The 26,112-nt window shown below is 42.2% G+C and overlaps 2 protein-coding genes across 4 annotated transcripts in view; one reads left to right on the top strand and one right to left on the bottom strand.

Annotated features, from left to right (window-relative positions):
• LOC145999776 (telomerase protein component 1-like) overlaps positions 1–26,112 on the bottom strand; it is a 374,109-nt gene that overhangs the window by 140,085 nt on the left and 207,912 nt on the right. The window lies entirely within an intron of this gene.
• chp (leucine rich repeat containing G protein-coupled receptor chaoptin) lies at positions 1,163–26,112 on the top strand. The gene is made up of 8 exons (XM_083136495.1): positions 1,163–1,357; positions 12,874–13,135; positions 15,159–15,329; positions 17,290–19,859; positions 20,535–20,660; positions 21,428–21,538; positions 23,774–24,009; positions 25,547–26,112. The coding sequence occupies exons 2-8, from the start codon at positions 12,874–12,876 to the stop codon at positions 25,788–25,790; spliced, it is 3,720 nt and encodes a 1,239-aa protein (XP_082992621.1). The 5' UTR covers positions 1,163–1,357; the 3' UTR covers positions 25,791–26,112.

The following is a 26,112-nucleotide window of genomic DNA, read 5'->3' as shown; positions in this document are numbered from 1 at the left end:
AACGGATGAAGGAGAAGATGCGCAGAGGCGTGTGGCCGAAACTTGTTTTGTTTGTAGTCTCATTATACCACTTCGCTACCGGGAAGGCAAGAAAAAGAAAATGAATATTGACATGGACAATAAGCGCAGACTACTATTTCATATGAATTTGAATTTTATGTCGCTTATCTGTCACTTGCGGGCAACCGCGGCGATGACGATTAGATAAAATTGGCGAAGAGATACTCGCAAAGAACACACATGGCCAGACCGGGACTCGAACACGGGAAGTTCGTTGGCGAGATCGAAGGTCGACAACTTAACGTGCTCAGCCACCGAGCTAGGTCTATTTCATTTTTGGGGGACTGTATTATCATTGCGACTGTATTATCATTGCCTATTTTTACATTACTTTGCGTCGCTTCTCCATCTCTCTAGGTTAACCGTGAGGATGATTGATTGAGTTGGTGTTTTAAGTCCACTTTATGCACGGTAAGGTCAATTAGGACTGGACCTACAGTTTAAAGTGGGATCCGAACAACTATGTGCCTTCACCGGGTTATCGAACCTGGGACCGTTTGACTACAATGCGACGACGCTACCGCTACTACTGCACCTCGTGACGATGAGAATACATGGTGATTGATTGAATGAATTAGGTTATTTACGCCGTTTTCTGCCGAATTGACTAATCGCGACGATGAGGATGAGTGATGATGTGAAGAAACTGATTAAGAGGCACTCACATAGAATGCCTATCCAGGCCGGGATTCAAACTAGGGATCATTGGTATCGTAGCGCACTGTGCTAACCACTGCGCCACGGAAGTCGGCTCTACGTTAATCGTAGATGGAGGAAGGAACATTTTTCCCCACGACAAAACCTCTCAATATAAACTAAAAGTAGCCGAAATCCACGCCCTGTTGCTGGAGTGAATGTCTTACTTATTACCGATTCTAACGAAGGAACAAAACCACACGCACGTGGAAACTGATTGGTCAATATGCCAGAAGGTCTACTGCGCTGCTCCACCGGCGCCACGGGATGGCCAGCGTCTTGCCGCTTCATTACCCTCCTCTGCCCCAACGTAATCGTCGGCGGACGATCTTTTAATTTCCACCTTATGAATCTTGCAGCTGGGCAGGGCGATGTCAACGAAATGTCAATGGATGGCGAAAGTGAGACACGAACGCCGGAAGTAATCTCGCAGAGACAAAGAAGCTCCCCGCCGGGATGTTGAGATTTCCATCTGAATCATTGAAGACGCCGAGCGATCGACGCAAATCTCTCGACTTCCGCGGTTCAGATTGCAAGCAACTCCGTCCTGCTCCCATGGGATTTCTGAGTGACGTCTGAAGAGACGGTCGAGATAAGACAGGTGAGTGGGAACTTCAGTGGTTCTAAGTTTGTTGTACAGTCCGGCAGAATTAACTTGAGAGAAATTACCGCTCTCTGGGTGATGCAACTGCCCTCGAATTGGATAGAGCGGGGGACTTCCCGCTGTAACGGGCCAATGGAAACTCTAGAGTAGAGTTTGTATAGTTTCCGTTGGCCCGTTACAGCGGGAAGTCCCCCGCTCTAGCCAATTCGAGCGCAGTTGCATCACTCACAGAGCGGTAATTTCTCTCAAGTTAATTCTGCTGGACTGTACGTCATTTCAATTGGCACGGTTGTGGAGTGGCTGAGATAAGATGGAACCGAGTCGCGAATGTGGAATCTTGACTCGTTCTCTCCTGAAAAGTACGTCAAGCAGTGGCGTACCCACAGGGGGGCAGGGAGGATTGCTCCCCAACATTGGACGAAAATCAATTCTAGGAGGGCAAGGGGGGACGTTGACGGTCAAGGGCACCGAGGAGCAATTGCCCCCTCGATTACAAATTTTATGCAAATAACAATACATTTCGTAAAACTTTCTCGCTCGCAATCCATGCTTTTCTTAGTCTCATCAAGTTCAGAAATGTAGCTAGGGGGTGGCGAGAGTCGGCCCTGGACGCTGAACGATCTAAATTTAAAAAGTTGTAAAAAGGAATGCCTTGCCGCCCCCTGTAATTATTTGCCCCTTATTAAATCAATATTGTTTTCAGTTTGCAAAAATTGGACCTAAAAATTTTCTTGATTGTTTCGCTCGCAACGTGATTCCTTTCTCTAGTGCATTGTAAATGACCAGAGAGAGTACTGAGACTTCTGTTCATTGATTTTGTCTAATATGCATGAACGAGTGTTTGGAGGAAAATGAGCGTGCAGGTTTGAGAGACAATTTATGTAATTTTTGCTGTTGGTTTATTATGAGATGGATGAATTTATTATGTAATGTATTTAAAAAATATATGTTGTTTATGCATGTATTAACATTTCTCGAATTATACACACAATTTCACCCTCAAGTGATTGTTTCTGCACCTTTGGAATGAAAAGCGTCAATTTCAAGAAATTTCAGACTCTTATAGTGCAGAAAATGACAAAAATAAATATGCTCCTTTGGAATTTCTCAACTGTTCAGGGTCCCCAAAATTCGGAAAATCATTTCCCGAACTGAGCTCTGACCTTAACAATTCAGGAGCAGTCATTTTCTTCAATACTCTTCAGGACGTAAAGAATATGGATGAGAGGTACAAACAAGGAAAGCCGATTAAGTGGTCACAGTTTGATAGCTTTGCACATGGACGTCCGCAGGGTTTTTTCCGGGGAGGGACAAGCAAGCTTTTTTTTCCGGGAGGCAAACAAGGTACATTTTTACACAATAGTGTTGTTCCCTCGAAGAACAAGTGAAGAAAAAGGTAAAGTGCTCCCCTGTGCTTTGCACCACGCCATGAAGGCGTATAGGGGGTGTCGAGTTAGGGCCCCAAACTTTCTTGATAACGGCCGAAGGTGGGGGTGATGTGATCAGCACCACGCCCCTGGCCGCCTTTACCCCCCGGAGTTTAATCCAGATACCCACTTTATATGATGCAGGGTGGGCGCCGGAGCCGCTTGAAAAATTTCCGATTCTCCCCAGTCGGGGATCGAACCCGAGTCTCTCGCATGGTAGTCAGGCGCCCTAACGACTGAGCTACCGCAGCTCAAAGATCATTGCTTGAATTTGAATTTATCATGTTCATGCAATAATTAACACACATTGTTGTGACTGTAATGAAATTATATGTGTGAAATGTTTAATTTTTGGTTGACTATCATTTTCCAGGGGGGCCGTGTCCCCCCTTCCGGATTTCTATGTCTGTGCACCGTGAAAAAGTACCAAAAACACAAAGAACTGTTCAGAAACAAATTGATAGATCCTTATGGAAATTTAAGGAAGCAAGGCAAACGCAGTTCCTATTTTGATAGTGGACCCAATGTCCGAACTTGTCAACAACGCCAAAGTATTTTCAATTCAATTCCAAGTTTTGTAAAATATTAATAATAAAAGATAAAATATAAGTTTCTATGACTGTAGGGCAAAATATGAAATCTCGCTCTGGGAAGTGTGTGATAAGTTAGACCCGCTTCAAGTTTACTGATTATAACTGTTCTCTACAGAGCAAAAGGTAAAACTGCACCGGCTTCCCTCCAAAGGAGCTGACAAGAGTGCGGGACTGTGTCAGCGAAAACCAACCACGTCGTCAAACCGGCCACCGACGTTGCCAAAGCTTGCATGTTATGGCTTACTGGCGCTGTGGGGCTCAGAACAGAAGACATGTGCGGCATGGAAGGTTTGCTTGTAGCTCAGCAGGGCCGGATTAAGGTGGGTGCTATTGATGCTGCAGCATTAGGCCCTTTCCTGAAATAGGCTCAGATGAAAACAGACGAGAATTTTTCAAAAGCCGAACAGTCTTTTTTTCTATATTAACCTGAAAATAAATCTTAGAATGAAATTTGGAGCCCCAATTTCGGACGCCTAGACACAGAGTTACTTATTATACAGTTACTATTTTTCTTTGCGCTGTGACGTAACTATAACGTCTTGTGTTTATTGTTCACCGAAGATTTCAAGCATCAGACCCAATTTCGTCTTAATCCGGCCCTGTGTAGCTGTGTTTGTTGTGAGAGCGTTTGTAATATTTCTGCATGGAAGAGCTTTACGTTTGGATGAGAGGGAGATTGTTGTGAATATTCAAAAGCTAAAAATAATAAAAGAAAAGAGAAAAAAAAAGACACTGTGCGAAGAATTCTACTGGTCGCGATGGCTCAGTCGGTAACGCGTCTGACTACCATGTTCAAGGTCCCGGGTTCGATCCCCGGGAACTTTTCTAACGTTGGAAGCGGCCCCGGCGCCCACCCAGTGTCGAATGACATGGGTACCTGGGGGAAACCCTGGGGGGTAAAGGCGGTCAGGGGCGTGATGCTGATCACATCACCCCCACTCACGACCGTATCTAGAAAGTGTGGGGCGTTACCTCCACAACCCCTATACGCCTTCATGGCGTGGTGCTAAGCACAGGGGAGCACTTCACCTTTTTTTTATGCGAAGAATTCTTGCGTTGAAGCAGATGACACCGAGTCTATTGGGACCAGCGTCAAAGTGACTGAGCACGCAGTGCCGAAAAGTCGGTAGATGTATTTGATTTGATTTTTATAATTAAAGCGTCCCTTTTCTGCCACATTTGGCTAACCGCAACGTTGAGGATGAGTGATATTATGAAAATGATGAATGAACACTCACAAAGAACACCCATGCCCAGTCGGGATTCAAACCCGGGACACCTAGTATCGTAGCGCGACGTGCTAAACACTCCGCCGCAGACGTAGGCAAATTTTACATAGAGTAACATAAAAATTCGTCAAAATTTACTAATTGCTACCATTTTTTTTAATACCAAGAAGCTTAACGAAATGTTTTGTTAATTCAAAGAAATCAGTTCTTATTATTATCGCTATTAAGACGTGTATATTCTCAACTTTAGAATTTATTAACTATACTCTGTCTCATATATCTCTGTAGCAGGCGAACGAAAGCAAGTCTCTGCGCAAGTAGCGACACGAGACGGCTCTACCAATGAACACGTGAGAGAGAATGGGATTCGTGGAGGGGGGGGGGGGTAAGAGACTGCAGTTACCAGCCTTCCCAGCAGCGTGTAATTCGCGATTAAAATTATCCGATATGCCATCTGGTGAGGTTTTCAGGAACCACTCCACGTAAGACACCTTGCTGCGCTTCGCCGTGTTGAAGCCGTTCAAAGCATGAGGAACATGCGAAGAAGTAGCGTATACTGTTCAGTTGTTTGCTCTAAATCGTTTTGTGGTTCAGGTCAAGTGAAAAGCTTACATGTGTTTTCCACCCCGTGGAATCAACAAAATGAAATGTTTAAATAAATCAGGGAAAACAGAACTAATCGACAAGATTGGCATAACTGCCGCTCTTCGCGCCCTTGCTTCAGTGATAGCCGGGGCAGGGTATAGTTCTGTCTGCAGAATGTCTTTTCGAAAACACAAGCCGTCCCAAGCCGAGCCAATGAACTTTTGTATCCCCCCCTCGGCAGGCCACTAAACTCCAAGATATACGCACGAAGCAGACAATCGATATTGAAAACTTTTCCGTTACGCAAAGTAAGCAGTTATCTTATTAAAGAGTAAGGACGGGTACACGAAAGGCCAGAGATCTCTTCGGCTTTCAATTATTCGCGAATCTCGTGAAAGACAGCCGGACAAACACTTCCTGCTCCCTTCCCTTCTCCACACGCAACGAGATCACGCGAGGAGAACGTTTTCTACGACGTCCGTATTCCGAAGAATCATTTCTCGCTATCAACAGGTCCTGTCGGAAATATTCCCAAGGGGAAGGAAATCATATATATACAACGCTTGTAGATTTGATGACACGGCACCAAAGACATTTTTTCGTGCATTTTTTAATACGTTTTGCATTGCAATTTACCATTGTTTTTCACGAATGTCAATCTGTTACAAATTATACGCCGTAAAGTACCGGAACATGTTTTGCATTTCTTGTCGGAAGGACGTGTGATTATCAAGTTCGAGGCCAGTGTCCGAATCCCGAGGTGGGTTACTAATCCAGTCCCTGGCCGCAGAAATTTTCAGGTGGACGAGTTCTCTCTTTTGATCCTGTTAGGGCATGCCTAAAGAAAGGAAAAATTTTGGGTAGACATCTGGTATACCAGGCCTAAGTTCTCTAGGGGCCCACAAATTCAAGATGGGCACCACTTCACCACGCACCAACAAATTAAATCGATCATAACTCCTTTAAAATTGGTTTTTGACAACTTCGAATACAGACATATTTTGTTCAGAATTGAAAACTGAACAAAAAATATTCTCACAGTTTTTTTCATATCTTGCACTGTTATGGAGATATATCCAGTGAAAGAATCCCGTACTCTTTTCTGCAAGGATTCTAAGCAATATTTTACACTTTACTAGATATTCCGACATATAAAGGGCAAACAATTACTGCCTGTGATACTTTGTTGATGTCTACTATTGTGGGGCATGGCCTGCGTGACGTTATACATCAAAGATGGCTGCCTCTGAAGACATTAACAAAGAAAATCGACCATGTTCCCTCATCTCCTTCAGAAGTCATTTTGACCATTTGTAAGTTCGTTGGGTTTTTGAACGAAGGGAAGACATGTGCATGGAGGATGCCTTCATTTTGAGGCATGCAATCATAAGTATAATACTAGGTGTTTTGCTGGACAATGTGTCTAGAGAAGGTACATAGCGTCGGGAGTCCAAGATGGCCGCCACGGAGGTTCTGAGCGTAAAATACTGTCCATATCCTGATTTAGAGTTCGTTTAATAGATTTTCCGGAGGTATTATCTGTTAATACTGTCCAAACGTTAAGCATGACGAAGATATGAGAAAATGTGTTATTGATGAAGTGTCAGAACTGTACAAAACATAGTGAAAATTAATCAAAACGTTACATGAATTAACAATTGTTTTTAGTGTGAAGACAAAGTCCAAAAATAAGAAAATTCAAAATCGCTCCCTTAACAAGAAACTGAGGCTTGTATGGGGTGTGATCATCCTCAACAGCCCTCGCCGGGATTCGAACTTTGATGGCAAAATCGAAAATCGCTCACAGAGTCTGATCGTTATATGCTAGAACACAAGAACAAATAAAATGCGAGTCATGATGGAATCCTTGGCTTCTGATGATAGCTGATTCTGATTTATTTGTTATTTATTGTCGCTCTTCTGCCACTTCTGGTTAATCGCGACGATGAGGATGAGTGATCATATGATGAAATTGATGAAGAGGGACTCGCAAAGGCACAGGCCGGGATTCGAACGTGGGTTCCCTAGCGTCGTAGCGTGGGATATGCTAACCACTCCGCCACGGAGGACGGGCTCCGATGCACACGAATTGTGATTGATAAGTGTTCAATGTCGTTATGTTTATTGTTTGTTTAGTTTGTTGATTGATGCATGAATCGAAACTAGAAGCTGCAAGTTGAAGATCATTGATTGATTTGGTTTATTTTACTCCGCCCTTCTGCCACTTTTGACTAGTCGCGAAGATGAGGATGATAGATGATATGATGAAATTCATTAAGGGACACTCACAAAAACACACACGTTTGGGCCGGGATTCGAACAGGGCGAGGGACCAGGCATCGTAGCGGGATGTGCTTACCACTTTGCGTAAGTTGAAGTGTTTGACATTAAAGTCATTGTCGTATATTACATAGTGGTTGGTCGCTTAATGTTTCAAGTATAGGTGTGTGTAACACGCTTGCATATTAGCCTGCGTATACACGACAGTGATACCCTATTATCACTGGACCATCCCATTTATCATATTCGACGTATTTCTCGTACACTTTCAAATGATAGCAGCACTAAGTCGTACAGTGGGATCCATGAGTATATTACCGTGCAAATTGTCCATCACCACGTTCGTGCACTTTATTTGACCCAATAAGAGCTTCCAGAATTAAAAGAAAACTCAAAACAAGCTGTTGACAACTTGTGCACCAGCATACAAGGGGGTATCAAAAAGTTTTGCCAGTTGAGGAATAATTTGTTTAATAATGGAAAGATTGAAAGAATGAACATACATATAGTTTGCCTGTAGTGTCCTCTACTCAAGAGTTACCCTTCCACACAGTTGCCATCACGTTCGATATATCTGTGTCAGCGTTTTATCCAGCCCTAAAAACCAGTCTGGAAAAATTCCACAGAACACTCCCTGCCCCACTGTTCAGAGCTACTTTAACCTCCTGTAGGTCATCGAATCTCATGCCACGAAGCACAGACTTAGACTCAAGTTCTAAGTGGGAGAAACCGAAAGTGTGGACATGACAAGGAGTGGCAGGCCATCAACGTCGTTGACCGACGACAACCGCCACAGGGATGATGAGCTCATTCGAGAGGATAGACGCATCACCATCCAGGAAATTTCTGATGCAGTGCACGTGTCCTATGGGTCAGCGCATGCAATGATTGAGAGTTTGGGATACCATAAAGTCTGTGCTAAGTCTTGCTTCGTGGCATGAGATTCGGTGACCTACAGGAGGTTAAAACAGCTCTGAACAGTGGGGCAGGGAGTGTTCTGTGGAATTTTTCCAAACTGGTTTTGAGGACTGGCACAAATGCATCGAACGGGATGGTAACTGTGTGGAAGGGTAATTCTCAGTAGAGGACACTACAGGCAAACTATATGTATGTTCACTGTTTCGATCTTTCCACTATTAAACAAATTATACCTCAACACGCAAAACTTTTGATACCTCCTCGTACATAAAAATCCATCGCTTAAAAACACATAGGATGTAAGAGAAAAATTAATGAAAATAGTCATGGATCCCACTGTACGTGCATCTTTTTCCAAAACCACGGGAATCGCCAATTAAATGATTTGAGTTCTTACTATTCCAATCCAAATGTTTTTCTCTGACTACATTCTACTTGTGCAGAGAAACCAAGCGATAGCTAAACGAAGCAAAAAAGCGTGAAAAATAGGTTAAGATATTGCATCATATTAATTCAGAAATACTCGTAAGCTTTCGTTACCAACGAAGAAAAACCCTTTAATGGAAAAAATAGGCGATTGATTTTCGGGATCGACTGTGGAGGGGACGAATCCAAGGTAGGGAATCCTTATACGATCCCCCGTTCATAGGGTTTCACTACGCCTGTAATCTCTTCCCAATGGCCACGCAGCTACTTGCTCTCGCGACATCGGAAAGGTAGGTGCCATTTACTAAATTCTTCCAGTACTTTTAGTGAGAACTAAAGTCCTGCATGGGTCCACTTTCGCTCGCTAGTACTCGTTCTAGTGTCCCACGAATGTTCGTTTGATTGTTTGTTTTGCTTTATTTTACTTCGCTTCTTGTGCGACTTTCGGCTAATTTGCGAAGATGGAGATGAGTGATGATATGATGAAATTGATGAATGAACACTCACAAACAACCATGGCCCGGGCCAGGATTCGAACCCGGGACCCCTGGCGTGGTAGCGCGATGTGCTAACCACTCCTACACACATATGTAAAATTATTATTAGAATAACTAAATCAAGACGACTTAGGTGGGCAGGCCATGGGGCACGAATGGAAGAGGAAATAGGAGTTTACGGGCTTCTTGTAGGGAAACCTGATGGTAAGAGACCTGTAGGAAGGCCAAGACAAGGATGGAGACAACGTTGAGATCGACCTAAGATGGGAAAGATTGGACAGGGCGTATATTATTAAGAAGAAGCTGCTAACTTCTATCTTTAGTATTGAAATTCCATTAATACATCTTTAGTATAAAATTATATTATCTTTCCATGGTAAAGGGGAGTTCAATAACTCAGGATATGGACAGATGGAAGGCTTGTGTTGCTGTAGCCAAACACCCTTGGGTTTAAGAAGGCTAGAGAGTTAATTAGTTAGTACATATGTAAAATATCCTTGGTAGTTTCAGCCCAGAATCATCTATTTCATTTTCCTATATCACTGTGTATTTTTAAGATAGACTAAACTACATTTTAACATGGAGATGATGACTATGTTCACTTAAGTTTCAATTTCACTCCGTCTTTCACTTCACGATCCCTATTTGGGCCCCCTACCACAGACAAATTACGGTTATACGCGTATTACTGGGTTTCGAGTGTATACCGCTCGTTTTGCCTGTTCGAGCGAAGCAGCTCTCAGTTCGGTGCGCTAACTAGCGTCGTCCGTGCGAACTATTTGGCGCTCGAGCGAAATTCTCTTCCTGCAGCACTCGAGTGAGAACATATGGGTTGGAGTTTATAGAACCACTATCGTATGCAGGATTTTCTTTCGAGGGGGCTGGGATTGTAGAGGTGGGTATTACATGCCTGTGTTCTTGGGGGGGGGGGGGGTGCACAATGAAATATTTCGTAATTACAATTTCTTAACCTTCGTTCAAGGACAAAAATGGTATTCGAAGATTTGCATTTAGCACTTTGGTTTTTCTAGATATGTTTACTGTTTTCAATTGAAAATTGATTTCTTTTCAACATTCCGAACGGGGCTGTAGCACCCCTGCATACGCCAGTGCACAACATAGTACAGTGGAACCTTGATAACTCGAACTTGAGGTGGAGGGGGGGGGGGTCAAGGTATCAAGGATTTCGACTTACCAAGGTTCGAGTTATGGAGGGACAAAATCGCCGACTTCGAGTTATAGAGGTCTAAAGTTTGCTACACTTCGACTTATTGAAATCCGTGGGACTAAAACTTCGAGTTATAGAGGTGATTAGAATTTAACTTCGACTCACAGAGGTATTCCATAGTCTACCTTCGAGTTATTGAGCTGGAACGGCATCCCATAAACTGTACAAAAATTCGTCTTGTTGAGGTTCGAGTTATCATAGGTTCCACTGTAGTACAATTCTCAGGTTCATTGTTCGTGGTCTCTATCTAAAGATCTTGCCAAATTTTGTATTGTAGGTCCATGAGCATATACGTAGACTTAATTCCATGGAGAGTGAACAAAACAAAACGTTTTTTTTTTCAGATGACATTTTGTGAAGACACTCAACAAGTGGCGTGCTCAAGGGAGGGTTGGTGGGGGTCATAAACCCACTTTGGCCAAGTATTCCTCAGAAGCAGGAAAAGATGGCTACATGAGGATAGGCTATTTATAATAATAATAAAAAAAGTATACGTAAGCTCCCTTTCGAAAATTCTGGGCTACCCACTGCAGCCAATTGTCAACCTAACCTCCACGCAGTACACCCTGGACTAAACTTTTGCAGACTAACGAGGCTCTGTCGTATGGACTCAGGGTCTAGTATAATCCCCCCCCCCATATATTTGGGATTGTCCCTTCATTACTTTTATCTTATCACCCACCATTCATTCTCATCTTCGCAATTACTAGCACAATAGGTTCAAAAGTGAAACAAAATGAATTAAAAATTTATTTCCAGAAGGGGTGGATGCAAACAAGACTTTCCCAGGAAGGGCAAAGAACATGTGTTTCGAAATTGTGACACTAGTTCACTTCTAATTATTTTAAAAGAGAATAAAATATATATTACTTTCCAACATAAAAAGCACACCGAACCAAATAAAATGTTTCACCACTTGCTTTCCAGAGGAGCTACTTTTCTTTTGTCAGTAGATTTTGTTTTTTTGTCAACCTGAATATTCCATGAATTTGCAAATGTGAAGCGAACTTATGTGGGTTGATAATATTACTGCAATTAGCAGATTTTTTTTCAGGAAGAAAATGCAGCGTATCACGTTTTGATAAATCCATTTCTATCACTACATCCAAAACTGTTACCGTAGCAGTGTTGCCAAGCACAAGGATTATTCAAATTATTATATACAAAAAACGTTATTGAACATTGTACGTTGACGAAACATGCACATTTTGAGTATAAAAATGTAGGAATTATACATGTTACATTCACGATGGAAAGGTAAAAAAAAATTTCTGCTGTAACAAACAGCAGTCACTTAATGCAAAAACAAAGGAGAAGCTTAAAACGGATAAAACTGCGTTTTCATTATTTGTTCCGAATCCTCAGACACATACCACGACATTCACACAAGATATCAACTGTTGAATCGCAATAACAGGTAGATGGATTAATCGTCATGCATAATGCAATTAAATAATGTTCGACAAGACGTTGACAGTTGAAAAGGATGGACATGTTTGCAGCCGAAGGAAAAGTAGCATTGTTACTGACTGAAAAACACCCTGGAATTCGAACAATACTGAAATACGACATTTCTTCATTTTACCATTATAAGGGTTGGTTTGAGGGTAGCCGCAAAAAGAAGGGGGAGATTACACCCCAGACCCCTTGAAAATCTTCATACAATTGAAATAGTGAAATTGTAGCGTCATATCATGGGCATTGTGTGTTATAAAAGACAGCAGATTAAGTGGTCTCTGATGTGTGCATCAGAACTGTTCATCAACAAATTGGCAGACGTTTACGGAAGGAACCAAGTAGAACCAAGTCTGTACTTCCCAACAACGCCACGTCATTTTTAGTCGAATTTCAATTTTATGATTTGTAAAGTATTAATACTAATAATATTATTAATAATAATAATAGAAGGTAAAATGAGTCTTTATGACTGCAGGTCAAGATATGAAATCTTACTGTGCCTCCCAGTGCTCGAAGTGGAAATCTGTAGCTTGGGATTGGGGGGGGGGGTATTTAACCCACTTTGGGGAAAGGTATGGAAATGCTTGGATGCATCAACATGGAGAGAATCTAGTGGGCGGTGGGATACCTATGCAAATTATCCTTGTGGAGTGATGCATTATGAGAATTTGCTGCGGGGATGGCATTATCACACGTTTCCCTGACTTTGAGTACTGCTGCCCCCATAGAAAAATCGCGGGAGCGGCATTGGGTAGGTTACTGTAAACGGTAAAAATTATATGGATTTTAGCGTAGGTTTTAGCGATTCCGTAACAACGCTTTGTCTCTCATGAACTGTACCCTAAAAACGATTCTTCTTTTTTCTTCCGCAGATGATCGTGGTTCGTCTGTGCTACACCCTGGTGGTGTCAACCTTACTCCTGGTCACCCAAGGGCGCCACATTCGGGACCCACCCTGCGGCTTCAACCTGCAGTGCACCTGTTCGAAGCCAGGTCCCGACTTCGGAATAGTGACGTGCACCGACGTCCTGTTGCCGCGAGTGCCACCGGACATCAACAACACGCAGCTGTACGAGCTGCACTTGGAGAGGAATGGGATGAGAGAACTCGACCCGAAACCCTTCTACGGAACCCGTGAGTTTGACTTGCAACAAACCCATCCCCGTATTCGACCTACGTTACGAATCAATGCCATTGTGATAAAAACATATATCCCTCTCATTTATAGAACAATATCGTACAACACCACTCGGTGTCGGGATCGACCCATAGGGGTGGCGTTAGCTCATAGCCACTCGCTTATGCTTAATCTTCATCTGGAGGGGTACCTAGATAAACGTTAATCTACACAACTCTTAAATGAATGGCGACACACACATTGGATTTAATGAACGTTAAGACTGAATCGGCATGGATATGTTAGTGAAAGGAATTACCTGTCTCGTATTTGAAGAGAAGGTCAATAAGTCCTCCAATGTTCAATCGCACACAGTCTACCTTATATCTCCTGAACTTCTATCACTGTACTCGCTTCTACCTTCCCGTACTTTCTTTTACGTTCCTCCTACTTTCCTAGCCACTGTCGAATCTCTCACCTCCGATCTACTCCCCCAACTTCCTTTTTACAACTCATCATACTCGAAACGTATACTGCTGTCCTATACGAATTCTTTGAACATCCTGCCTTCTATGAAGGCCAGGGTAGCTCCAGAATGTGAGGAACACTACGATATTAAGTAAAGGTAACCAAGAAAGTTCTGACTGTTTCCACCTTGGTTTAGAAATCCTGATGCATCCGCCTTATTTGTCAGACATTGCCCTGTCTGATTACCATCTGTTTGAGTTTGTTTGTTATGCACAGAAAATCTAATCGGGTATGGAACTACATCTTACAGTGGTACCTGAACTACTAAATGCCTGCCCCGGGTATCGAACACCAACTGTTCCGTTCACTGAACAACCACCCCAGAGGGTGAGAGTTCCGACAGCTAGAAAAGAGTTAAAATAGTAATGAAAGCTTTGAAATCGTAGTTTGCATATCATGTGGTGGGAATGGGTTGATAGAGAGGTTTTGTAAAGGTGAAACCGAATCAAGGAGTACACAACGATAAGTTCCGTACATTATTGAACACACAGTGTGATTTCCCATGACAGGCATATGCTAAGCCACGAGGGAAAAATTTCCTGACATAGCTCATACTATTTCAGTTGCATCATGGGCGTCGGCAGGGAAGAGGGGGGGGGGGTCGAAAGATTTCGTCGACAGTCCACAAGAGAGCAGAAAGCATGTTATTTTTATACTCAATAACATGAATAAAGTTCAGTTAGTTACTATTTGAACATACTAACCAAAGTGGAAAAGGGGTGGAGGATCGAAAAATTGAGTCTAAAATGGAGGAATAAATGTTTTCTTCGTTTACAAAATTCCAAAAACGAGATTTTTATTTCAGACGTCACACATAATTAAAACTCTCCCCTAATTTTTAAAGCTTTCTCCTGAACGAGGTGCGTAAAAGTTAATAATAAAATATAATAACTATACATTCCAGTACACTAACTGTGCGGGGTGTAAGGGGTGACCTTCAACGTATTACACCCAAATGTCAACCTCACTTCCACGTTAGTACACCCTGGACTGAAGACTAACGAGGCTCTGGCGACTGTCTCCATGGCCAGTATAATTTTGTTTGTATTGTCCTGTTGTCCTTATGTGTGCTGAGTGCCCGTTTACAGCCTCAGCTTTTAACAGAAGTCAGAACATTTTAAGCTTTTTAATTATGCAACGTTAGAGTTGCTCTTTGTACTGATAAGGGGCTGGCCCCCGTATAATGTGACGGGAGCAAAATAGCATAAGTGCTGACGCTCCCACAATTTTAAAATCAAATTCAAATTCAAATTCAAAACTAACTGTGCGAAATGAACAAAAACGTTAGTGAAAAGTAGTTGTGGTGGATGGAGTAGAATTGTCTCTCCAAAAATATAACATACAGAAGAAAATTGATCTATTTTTATTACCTTATAATAATTATATTTCGTAACAATAATTATTATATTATTTCTAGTATTCAAGTGTAATCAAAAGCCTGAAAAGCCATACAAAAATTTCTGGCGACGCCAAATAGTTATTATTATTTTATTGTCCTTTATTTCTCAACAGGAATGTACAGGCTGACGATACGAGGTAACTTGCTTACAACGATACCAAGGAGAGCCTTTTTTGGCCTGGAGCAATTCTTGTGGAAGCTGGATCTAGGGGCGAACCAAATCCACCGCATACCCAACAGAGCTCTCGAGTCACTCGCAGTGTTGCAGGATCTAGATCTTTCAGGTTTGTATTGTATTCTAAAATTTATCTTCATGTTCCCCGAGATTCTGCTAGTTGCAACAAAGTAGACCTATTTGTGTTAAACAGGAGAAAAATATGTGACCCCACAGAATGCATCAAATTTAAAGCATTTATGTTCATGAAAAATAACAGTACATGACAGTTTAAGACGCACAACAATGCCCATAAGTAAGAGGGATATACAGCGTGTTCCGTTCAACTCTCCCACATTTCAATTGATCATTGCTAAAAGGTTATGAAACATAATGGGATGCGAGTGGTACTAGACGAGAGAGAAACTCAAAGAATTTTATTGCATGACCTTGAAGTTCATCGTTCTCTCACTATGCAGCGCCACAATCGCATAAAGCACAATGGCGACTCCGCAGCAGCATGCACAATCTGTATTGTGGTATGCAGAGACCAAATCAATCATTACAGTGCAAATAAATTACCGGAGAGAATATGGAGGTGAAGCACAGCCCTGACAGATGGAATGTGGCCTCGTCTGAAAACAACGCGTTTCCAAGAAGTTGAGGATCCCTGACCATACGATCCAGCATTTCAATAGCGAATTTCTGTCGTTGTGGCTTATCATTTGGCTTCAATTGTTGAACAGTTTGCACCGTGTAAGGGTACAAATGAAGCCAAAAACTTCGCACACCATGCCTTAATGGTTTTCCCATCAGATGCTTCACCTCCATATTCCCTCCGGTAATTTCTTTGCACTGTAATGATTGATTTGGTCTCTGCATACCAGAATACAGATTGCGCGCGCTGCTGCGGAGTCGCCATTGTGCTTTATGCGATTGTGGCGCTGCATAGTTGAGAGAACGGTGAACTTCGAGGTCATGCAATAAAATTATCAGAGTTTCTCTTTCGTCTAGTACCACTCGCATTCCATTATGTTTCATAACCTTTTAGCAATGATCAATTGAAATGTGGGAGGTTTGAACGGAACACGCTGCATGAAAGTTATCGTGTCGATAATGTTCACACAGTATGTATGTCCCGCATTTCTCTCTAGAAAACATGGTCGCCTTTCAAATCATATTTACGAACCCTCACACTTTCCGATTTTGAAGCTTTTGTACTTTGTGCGCATGTGTTCACACACAACTAGCTCTGTTCCTTGCACTATCATCCAAAGTTCAGCTCTTCTAAGTCTTCCTGCATTCAATAGCTCCTTTCTCCTCTCCTTTGCCAATGGTTTTCCACCTGGCCTTGTTCAGTCCTTTTCCACCACCTTTCAATTAATTAATTCTCATCCTTTTCCATTGACTCTTTTACTTTGCTGTCCTCGGACTTCTCCGATGAAGTTGTGGCAAGCATGTTGCCTCATAATCAAGAGGTCCAGGGTTGGATACAATGTGGTTCGGATGCCACTTTAAACTCAAGGTCCATTCCTATTTGAAAATCAAGAGACCCAAAGCAATTTTTGCTCCAATCCTTTTCTCTTTCCACCAACCTCAACACTTCCTTTCAAATAAATTATTCCGCACCTATTATTGTATGCTTTGATTTCGCCTCTCGTCCTAAGTTTCGCATGTACTAGTCTAAGCCTAGCTGTAGTAACTTAGCCGAGAATCTCGCTGCCGAGTTGAAAAAAAAATTGAACTGCCTCAACTACGGGTCAGATCCGATGGTCTTGACAAAGTATTGATCCACTGAATTATTTGGTTTCTTTTACTTCGCATTTCTGAAACTTTTGGCTAATCGCGAAGATGAGGATGATTAAAGATATGGTGAAACTAATGAAGAAACATAATTCGAACCCAGGACCCACCACAGAGGCTGGCGTCTTGACCAAGTAATGTTTGAAATGAGCATAGCACAAGCAAAACAAGGTCAAAGATGATCAGCTGTCATTTATAACAGAAATAAACATTTGGTATCAAGTTAACCCGTACTTTCTTTTTGCAAAAATAAGAATGGAAAATTTACGAGACTTTTACATTTGCAGGTAACTCCATCTACGACATAATCGAGGGAGACTTTAGAGGGCTGGAGAGCTCCCTTAAAACGCTTATCCTGGCTGAGAATTCCCTCACCATTCTGCAACCGGGAGTGTTCAAAGGTTTACAAAACCTGGAGACTCTGGATCTGCGCGAGAACAACATACTCTACCTACCGGCGGACATCTTCTCCAGCAGCCTCCAGAGACTATCGCACGTGCTCCTCGGAGGGAACATGCTCCAGCAGGTCCCCTTCCACGCCATGGCTTCCCTCCGCAATCTCCGCACTTTGGACCTGTCCGGGAACCTCATCGCGCAGACGCTCAACGTCACTTTCACCGGGAGACTCTCCCTCGAGACCCTGCGATTGGATCGCAACCTGATGGAGCACCTTCCGCCCAACGCGTTCCAGCACTTCGGCACCCTCAACTGCACGTACCTGGACGAGAACCCCTTGTTCACCGTAGAGGAAAAGGCGTTCAAGGACGCCAGGATCAGAGACCTCTTCATGAGGAACTGCGAGATCACGGAAATTGATCCGATGGCGTTTCGCGGTCTGGAGGAATCTCTCCATCTCTTGGATCTTTCCGAGAACAACATCACTCAGTTCCCCAACAAGATTCTTTACGATTTCGACTTCCTCAAGTTCCTTTCTCTGAGGGAGAACAAGGCGACGATCGCACCCAAGGAGTCGCTCAACCGTCTCCAGTACACCCTGTACAAACTGGACATCACGGGAGACCAGATGGGTTTCTTGCCCCTGGAAGCCCTTCAGCAAATGAGAAGCCTGAGGTACTTGGGCATAAGCCGACTCCTTGATAACCACTTGGGTCCCGAACACTTCACCGACTTCGGACCAGCCTTGGAGGAGCTTCACGTGTCGTGTTCCAACTTGCAAAGCCTCAGGGACCACGCCTTTCAAAACGTCCAAGGGATAAAGAAGCTTGATCTTTCGGACAACGACATATCCCAGATCCAAAGCATGGCTTTTGCCGACGTCAGCCTGCAGGAACTCCGGCTGACCCACGGAATCACCATGTCCTCGATACCAGCCCAAACTTTCAAGCACCTGACGGACGTCCAAATCGTCGACATGAGCAACAACAAGCTGAGGAACATCGAGCAAGGTTCCTTCAATGCCATGAGGAAGCTTAAAATGTTGAATCTCCGAGACAATCAGATTGGGAGCATAGCGCCGGAAATGTTCTCGCCTAAGAAACACTCTCACCTGGAAGAAATCCACTTGTCCTTCAACAACTTGCAAAGAATTGACAGCTCCACTTTTGCCGACCTAAAATCTCTAGAAGATCTATACCTAGACGACAACAAGATACAGGCTATAGACAGCGAGGCTTTCACGAACCTCAACAACTTAAAGCACCTAAATCTAGAAGGGAATAACATACGGGATATTTCAATAGAAGCATTTAGAAACCTGCCAAATATGGAAGTACTGCAGCTGGCACATAACAATTTGAAACACATAGACCTTAACTCCTTTGAACGAATAGGTAGCTTATCAACATTCAACTTAAACGTCAGCCATAACGGAATAGAGGCGCTTGGATTCAAACAAAACGGGAAAATTAGCTACTCTAACATAAAGATTCTGGATTTCAGCCACAACAACATTTCCCGAATCGAGCCAGCCTTTTTCAATGCAGTCAGAAGCCAGCTCATAGAACTCTACTTAGGTTCAAATATGATCCAAAACGCGACGCGAGATATCTTCGGAAACATCCCTTACCTCCAACTCCTCGATCTGAGCCACAACGAGATAAGCGAGCTGGGTTACGACACGTTCAGGAACAGCAAGCGAATCCAGCATTTGAAGTTATGCCACAACGCGATAGTAGATCTTCCAACGAATTTATTCTGGTCTCACAACCGGCTCCGCATTCTAGACCTCTCGCATAACAACATCCGGGAGCTTCCAGACGGTCTCCTTCGGGACACTACGCTGGAATTCCTGGACGTATCGCATAACAAGCTTAATCGCATCCCAACCTCCAGCCTTGGATCTGCGGCTGGGTACGTACGGGAGCTGAATCTCTCGTGGAATAATATCGTCACTCTAAGCCCAGATATCCTGAGTTGGATGCACGATCTCGTATGGCTGGATTTGTCCAGCAACCGCTTGACAAGACTTGAGGACAACACGTTCTCGGCTCTGCCGCGCCTTACGGGTCTACTACTCGGTAATAATCCGATACAAGTACTTCGTGGACGAGTGTTCCAGGGGTTACACGATTCCTTACACACACTCGACATAGCCAACACCTCACTCTCGGCTTTCCCAGATTTGCCTCTCAGCTCACTAATCAAACTAAATATCTCCGGAAACAAAATCGCTACGATCTCTCCAAAGGTCACCCTGAATCTGACGCAGCTGCGAGATCTTGACCTGAGTGAAAACAAGTTGTCCTCTTCTCCTGAACACGCTCTCTACTCCCTCCGCTACCTAAGATCCCTTTTCATCAACGGCAATCCAATACGGTCCATCACAAGCAACAGCTTCAGGGGACTGGACCGTCTAGAAGAACTTGACCTTCGGCAATTGCCTCTCCGAACTTTCCAGGTGAGTGAAGCATTTAAAATTAAAATGTAGAGCAATGAACTTATCGGGCACAGGTGCCTAAATGAAAGTAACTTGAGGTATATGGTGTAAATGAAAACATATTCCGATAGTTTTAATGTACTCTGAAGGTTGGGGTGAGTGTGAAATGCACTTTCGAGTAATAGCAGAATATCAGAAGGAAAAAATTGTTAACATTGTGATCTTATACAGTATCATCGGCAGCTTTACACTAGGCGTTTGTAGATATGCTACATGAGCAAGAAAACTGTTTTGTTTGCGTTAGCGTGAAGAAGGCGTCACCATTCTTGGTACTTTAACACTCTTGGGGTAGATACGGTCTTGTGACCAAGGTACCAAATTGATGCTACTATGCGCTAGGCATCTCTCGGAGACATCTCATCTGCACCAATGTGCTAACTATCTAATGTTTTAGTCTCAAGAACATAGGCAACTCGCATGTTATTTTTTATTGACTAGACTAATAAGAACAAATATGGATAAAAATCGGGGTAATTTGTGTTGAAGTAAGTTAGCATTTTTCTGATCTTCACTGCATCTAAATTGACCTTCCTACTTCTAGTTGACACAGACGAAGAAAAGATTGTCAGGAAATTTAAAACGAAACTTATCCTAACTTTGTGCAGTATGTAAATAATAAAATATATATTCTTTCAGGATGATTCGCTTCACTCGCTGACATCACTACGCACACTCCACGTGAGTACGTATGAAGAAATCAAGAACTTCAATATATCACGGCTGTTGCAAAGGAGTACAGGAATTAGGAGCCTCCACGTCCTGGTGAGAATATCAATCGCTACATCTTAGATATTAGGTACTGCCAGAAAACGCAACACCAAGGTCCACACTGCCTAGTACATATTATTTTTCAGACGCACGCATGTAGTGAATTTACAAATTCAGAAAATTGCAGACATTGTTGCATCCACTTAAATGCCTAACTGGACTCAAGTCGCCACAAAGTTAGTCCGCTACACACATGGCCATTTTTCATCCTTCAATATATATGGGTAATTATCCCCTTATCTAAATCCTTACCCGAGTTAAAAAGGGGTGTAAAAAGGTTAAAAGTGCAAGGTATTAAACGGACCTGCGCAGGACAAACACAACACATTAAAAAGATACGGCCACACTACAAAACGAGCTTCCTCAAACACAGTAGAAGAGACCCGCTTTAAAAATAAAAATAAAAAAATTATGTTAGAACACTGTCCATCATCTCCAACCAGGGATGAAAAATCGTTGGGAAGATTAAAAAAACTGTCTGAGGAAAGTCAAATTGGCACATTCGAGAAAAATGTGAGGAACCTTAAAACAGCATTAGACACACGACATATTGGAGGGCGTAATAGAGCTTCGCGTTACGCTGGTAGACAATGCCTCAAGCAATATGAGTCAGGCGAAACAACAGAGAATGTAGATTTAGAATTTAGCTATGTTAAGTTTTCATTTCTGTTTCTAACAAGGATGTCAGAATACTTAGAAAGAAAAGTTGGAGACATATTGTTTAAAGGAAAACACGGTGATCTTTTCCTCTTCTTGAGCAGGTTGAGAAGGAAACATTCGGAGAAGAACTTGACGGACGTCTCCCTTACAAGCTTACCAACATCACCATCACAGGCAGAGCTCTGCAGTCGCTGGATGCGCATTTTCTGCAGGTGAGTCCTCTCCTCTGCCACGCTTTAATTCTGAATAACACAGCATGGATATCGAACAGTCTTGTTTAATTTATATCAATTAATAGCTAGTCAAACAGATGTTTCTCGAAATGGTTGCTACGATTACGTTAGTAGTCAGAACAATGCATTCGTAATTAGAACACTATAAAATAATTTTACATTCTGACAGCTGATGTTTCATAGCCCTTTCAGCCAACATCATAGTAACATCAAAGAGGACAGCACCGGAGGGGTGCTGCCACCCTATATATTAGAAATGTACCTTTCCATTTAAATTCTAAAAGGATTGTTTCTAGCAAATACATTACATGTCAAGAAAAGACCTAGACTTTACTAGAGTTGTACATATTTGTCCAGTAGGTAAACATCCAATTGCTGAATAATAAATCTTTGTTTGGATAACGTAATAACAATGTTAATATCAAAACACATTTTTGTTGAAAAATGATTGATGCACCATCCAGAGGCACACCAGAAAGTCCGACGCAGCCACATAATAGCAATCCTCAGATATGAACTTCATCCCCAATAGAGTCGGAACTACTGCAAAGTATTGTATGTACATACGTAAGTGCCTTTAAGTACGGTTTTCATATAACTTTGTAAAATATTTATTTTCTTATTGGTTAATCTTTCTTATGGCTCTATCTACTATATTACATTGTAACTGGTGCATGGCGACATTTCAACTATATATTTTCCGGCAACATCAGTGCTCGCAGCGAATGGTGGGATATGGAGGGGATATCGTCCAACTAGCAAAATGTTCGCAAAGCATCTCCCAACTGACTCATTTTCACCATAAGAGCATCCTCCCAGCTATCTCCGAGGCTCGACCGAACATACCCTCAGCTAGCAATTTTCACTTCGCACTAGGCAAAAAAATATACTAATAACAAAATATTTGGTTGTTAAGCAGGCGTTTCAAACCATTTAGTCAGCTTCCAGAAAGTTACCAAAGCATAATTATGAATTCAGGGTTGTACAACGTTGTAAGAACTTAGCGGAGCATAACCGACAGGTTTCAGTCTGTTGGACAATAAAAATTTCAGTCATTTTGTTTCATTTTATTGATTGATTGAGTGAGTTTTATTTCACTTCGCGTTTTGTGCCTCTTGGCTAATTTGCGAAGATGGGGATGAGTTATGAAATGATGAAATTGATGAATGGACATTCACAAACAACCAAGCCCGAGCGGGATTCGAACCCGGGACCCTTGGCGTCGCAGTGCGATCTGCTAACCACTCGGCCACAGGGTCCGGCTGTTTCATTTTAGGTTGTGGTATCATATATTCTATATCATATTTTATTAAATCAAATTAATTTACCACAAGATATTTTCGTTAGGACACAACATAAGTTACTTAGAAGGCAATGGTTGATACCAGGATGACATCTTAACACATCAGAAACTTTTAGGGATTCAAATATGATAATGGCAATGTCAATCGTTATCAAGAGTATCAACCACCTTCAATTTGCTCCAGCACATTTTCTCTCACAATTTCATGGTCAATAGCAATCGTAACTGCTTGCGAGTGAGACCTCTGAGCTATTGTTTCTGAATTTACAAGGTCAGTGTTCCTTAACATTAAAACTTATGCAAATGCCATGCATGCAATTAAAGTGATTATCATCATTGTACGCTTTATAAAATGTTTTTGTTAAAATTAAATGTTTGCTCAAAGTATTTAATATGATGCAACGTTAGCACATGTTCATCTTTTATTATGTAATGATGGTACAATAAAGAAAAGGCATTAATTTTTTACACCGCAACTGTTCCAAAACGTTTCGAATTTCCACTCAGTAGAAGTCACGCATGTTGTGCGCAGAAGCAACTTGTACAAAACAAACTTTGTTGTGCTAATTCTAAGCACGATCACACGTTCACGTACACGGCGAAGCTTCCAGAAGTTGAAGCGCATCTACAGTGTAAAACTAGCAATTACATGCCTCTGCTCAGAGAGCTAGACAATCACGTTTCTTGTTAACATAAAATCTTAATGTGGTGTAGTTCAAGGACTTAAAAGACAAGACCGTGTTCGATTGTGTTGGTCCCAAATGCCATCATGAAAATGAATACAAATTTCATGTCAATGACGAGCGCTGATATCAATGCTTACATTGCAAAATAGTCCACATGTAATTCACCAAAGTCAGAATGTGAAATTCGGGGTCAAATATGTTACTCTTAAACATGGATGATTTCAGGGGTTGCAAGGACTGGAGCTGCACCTGACAATTAGAAACACGAGCCTGGAGACCTTGGACGGCAGAGTGCTGAAGCGGCTGGGTCGTGTGAGGAACCTCACCCTCGATATCAGAGACAACCACCTGAAGACCCTGTCCAACCCCTGCAGCGGTGACCACCCTGGCATCCCCCAGACGGTGTTCCTCACGGGACTCCAGCTGTCAGGAAACCCATGGAACTGTGACTGTGAGATTGGGTAAGCACATAATAATTTTGCATCGACTGTGCCCACGGCTTGACCGTATGCTTGACTGGTACCATACATTCGTTTGGCCTGTCCGTAAGAATCAAACAGAGTCAACGACTAATATTATGGTAATATATTAATCTATCGGAAACTTTTATAGCTGCAAAAATAAAATTTAGTGTACTGGAAAACCTGCTTTAATAATTATCTGAATGTTTGTCACAATGGTTCTTTACTGATATGCGATGCTAATTGGATGTTCTCATACCTATACTTATTCTAACACTACGTTTCTAGAGAAGTGCTATCTTGAAACGTAACGTTAGAATATGTATTGATTCCTCCAGACCGGGAAACGCCATTTTTTTATTGACATTGTGTAGTGATTTTATTTGGATGGGTGGATACTTCAATTAATACTGCCCTTTTTTTAAATATGGACAGACGAATCGAAACGGTGAAGTAACGTGATACTAAGTATATTTAACATGTATTTTGAAGTATGTACAAATAAAAGAAATCTCAACAAATTTATGCTGGAGGAAATATCTTCTACCATACTGTATTGTGCTTTAACGTCGCTTATCTGAGTCAATGTATGAATCCAGGCAATAAAGAATAAGAGGAAATTGTAACATTCGTGTCACGGCCGGTTTTACAAGCCAGAATCTTAGGAGTTAACTTCATATCGTGGATCGAACACTTAACACATAATTCTGTCACCTGTAGTCTCCTACGATCATTGAACACCCCTGCTTCTATCTGGTGTTCTTGATTATAATCACTGCTTCTATCTGGTGTTCTTGATTATAATCACTGCTTCTATCTGGTGTTCTTGGTTATAATCACTGCTTCTATCTCGTGTTCTTGGTTATAATCCCTGCTTATATATGGTGTTCTTGGTTATGATCCCTTTTTCTATCTGCTGTCCTTGGTTATGATCCCTTTTTCTATCTGGTGTCCTTGGTTATGATCCCTTCTTCCATCTGGTGTTCTTCGTTATAATCCCTTCTTCCATCTGATGTTCTTGGTTACAATCCTTTCTTCCATCTGGTGTTCTTGGTTATAATCCTTTCTTCCATCTGGTGTTCTTGGTTATAATCCTTTCTTCCATCTGGTGTTCTTGGTTATAATCCTTTCTTCCATCTGGTGTTCTTGGTTATAATCCTTTCTTCTATCTGGTGTTCTTGGTTATAATCCTTTCTTCTATCTGGTGTTCTTGGTTATAATCCTTTCTTCTATCTGGTGTTCTTGGTTATAATCCCTGCTTATATATGGTGTTATTAGTTATAATCCCTGCTTCTTCTATCTGGTGATCTTGGTTATAATCCTTGCTTCTTCTATCTGATGTTCTTGGTTATAATCCATGCTTCTTCTATCTGGTGTTCTTTATTGTGATCCAGGCTTCTATCTAATGTTCTTGGTTATATCTGGTGTTCTATGTTCTAATCGCTGTTTCTATCTAGTGTTCTTGGTTATACCACCTTGAAAAATCCTTTAACTACTCTAAAACTAGCATTTGATATTATTTTCACTCTTGTTGCAGGTGGGTAGAAGTATGGGACCGGAAGAGACGACAGTACCTGTGCAACCGCGTGGACGACGAGCCTGATTCCGAGTGTCTTTCCGGCAACTTCCTTAGGGCAGCTACCTGCGTCAACAAGAACAACCAATCGCTTCTGGCGGTGCTCAAGAACGACATCGAGTGCGGGTGGTCATCGGCAGCCATCGCCTCTCCAAAGACGATCACCATCTTCACTGCCGTCGCCATCCTGTTCGTGCAGCACTAAATCGTATTCGTACTTTTAAACAGAGCGATTCGGCTTTTCTCGGAATTATTCGGAGTAGCTCTTTTTCCATTCCTCTGCAAATGTTCTGGCTACCAGTCTTGTTGCCAAACAAGACAACCCGCACCAAGAGGCCCGTTCCAGAAGGGTAAGGTATGTGGAATCTAATTGGTAGCAGCACCCACCTCTCCGAATGGACATGGTAACTGGCGAAAATACCCGAACCGCACTGGTTAAAACGCGTACAAGGTATAGTCATCACTGCCTATGAATGCTGACATTACATACGTCAAAAGACGGGAGAAAAATATTTTGAAAATATATT

The sequence above is a fragment of the Lepisma saccharinum genome, chromosome 15, assembly GCF_977018435.1.
Source record: "Lepisma saccharinum chromosome 15, izLepSacc3.1, whole genome shotgun sequence".
NCBI classification, from domain to species: Eukaryota; Metazoa; Arthropoda; class Insecta; order Zygentoma; family Lepismatidae; genus Lepisma; species Lepisma saccharinum.
Note: the sequence above shows the minus strand (reverse complement) of the source record. Positions and strands in the feature narration are given on the sequence as shown.

What these genes read in the sequence shown, in the direction of transcription:
- chp (XM_083136495.1), top strand. Translation starts at nt 12,874, where the DNA reads ATGATCGTGGTTCGTCTGTGCTACACCCTGGTGGTGTCAACCTTACTC. An exon ending in TGCCTCTCCGAACTTTCCAG is followed by an intron (nt 19,860 to 20,534) that starts GTGAGTGAAGCA and finishes ATATTCTTTCAG; the next exon opens with GATGATTCGCTTCACTCGCT. An exon ending in TTAGGAGCCTCCACGTCCTG is followed by an intron (nt 20,661 to 21,427) that starts GTGAGAATATCA and finishes CTTCTTGAGCAG; the next exon opens with GTTGAGAAGGAAACATTCGG.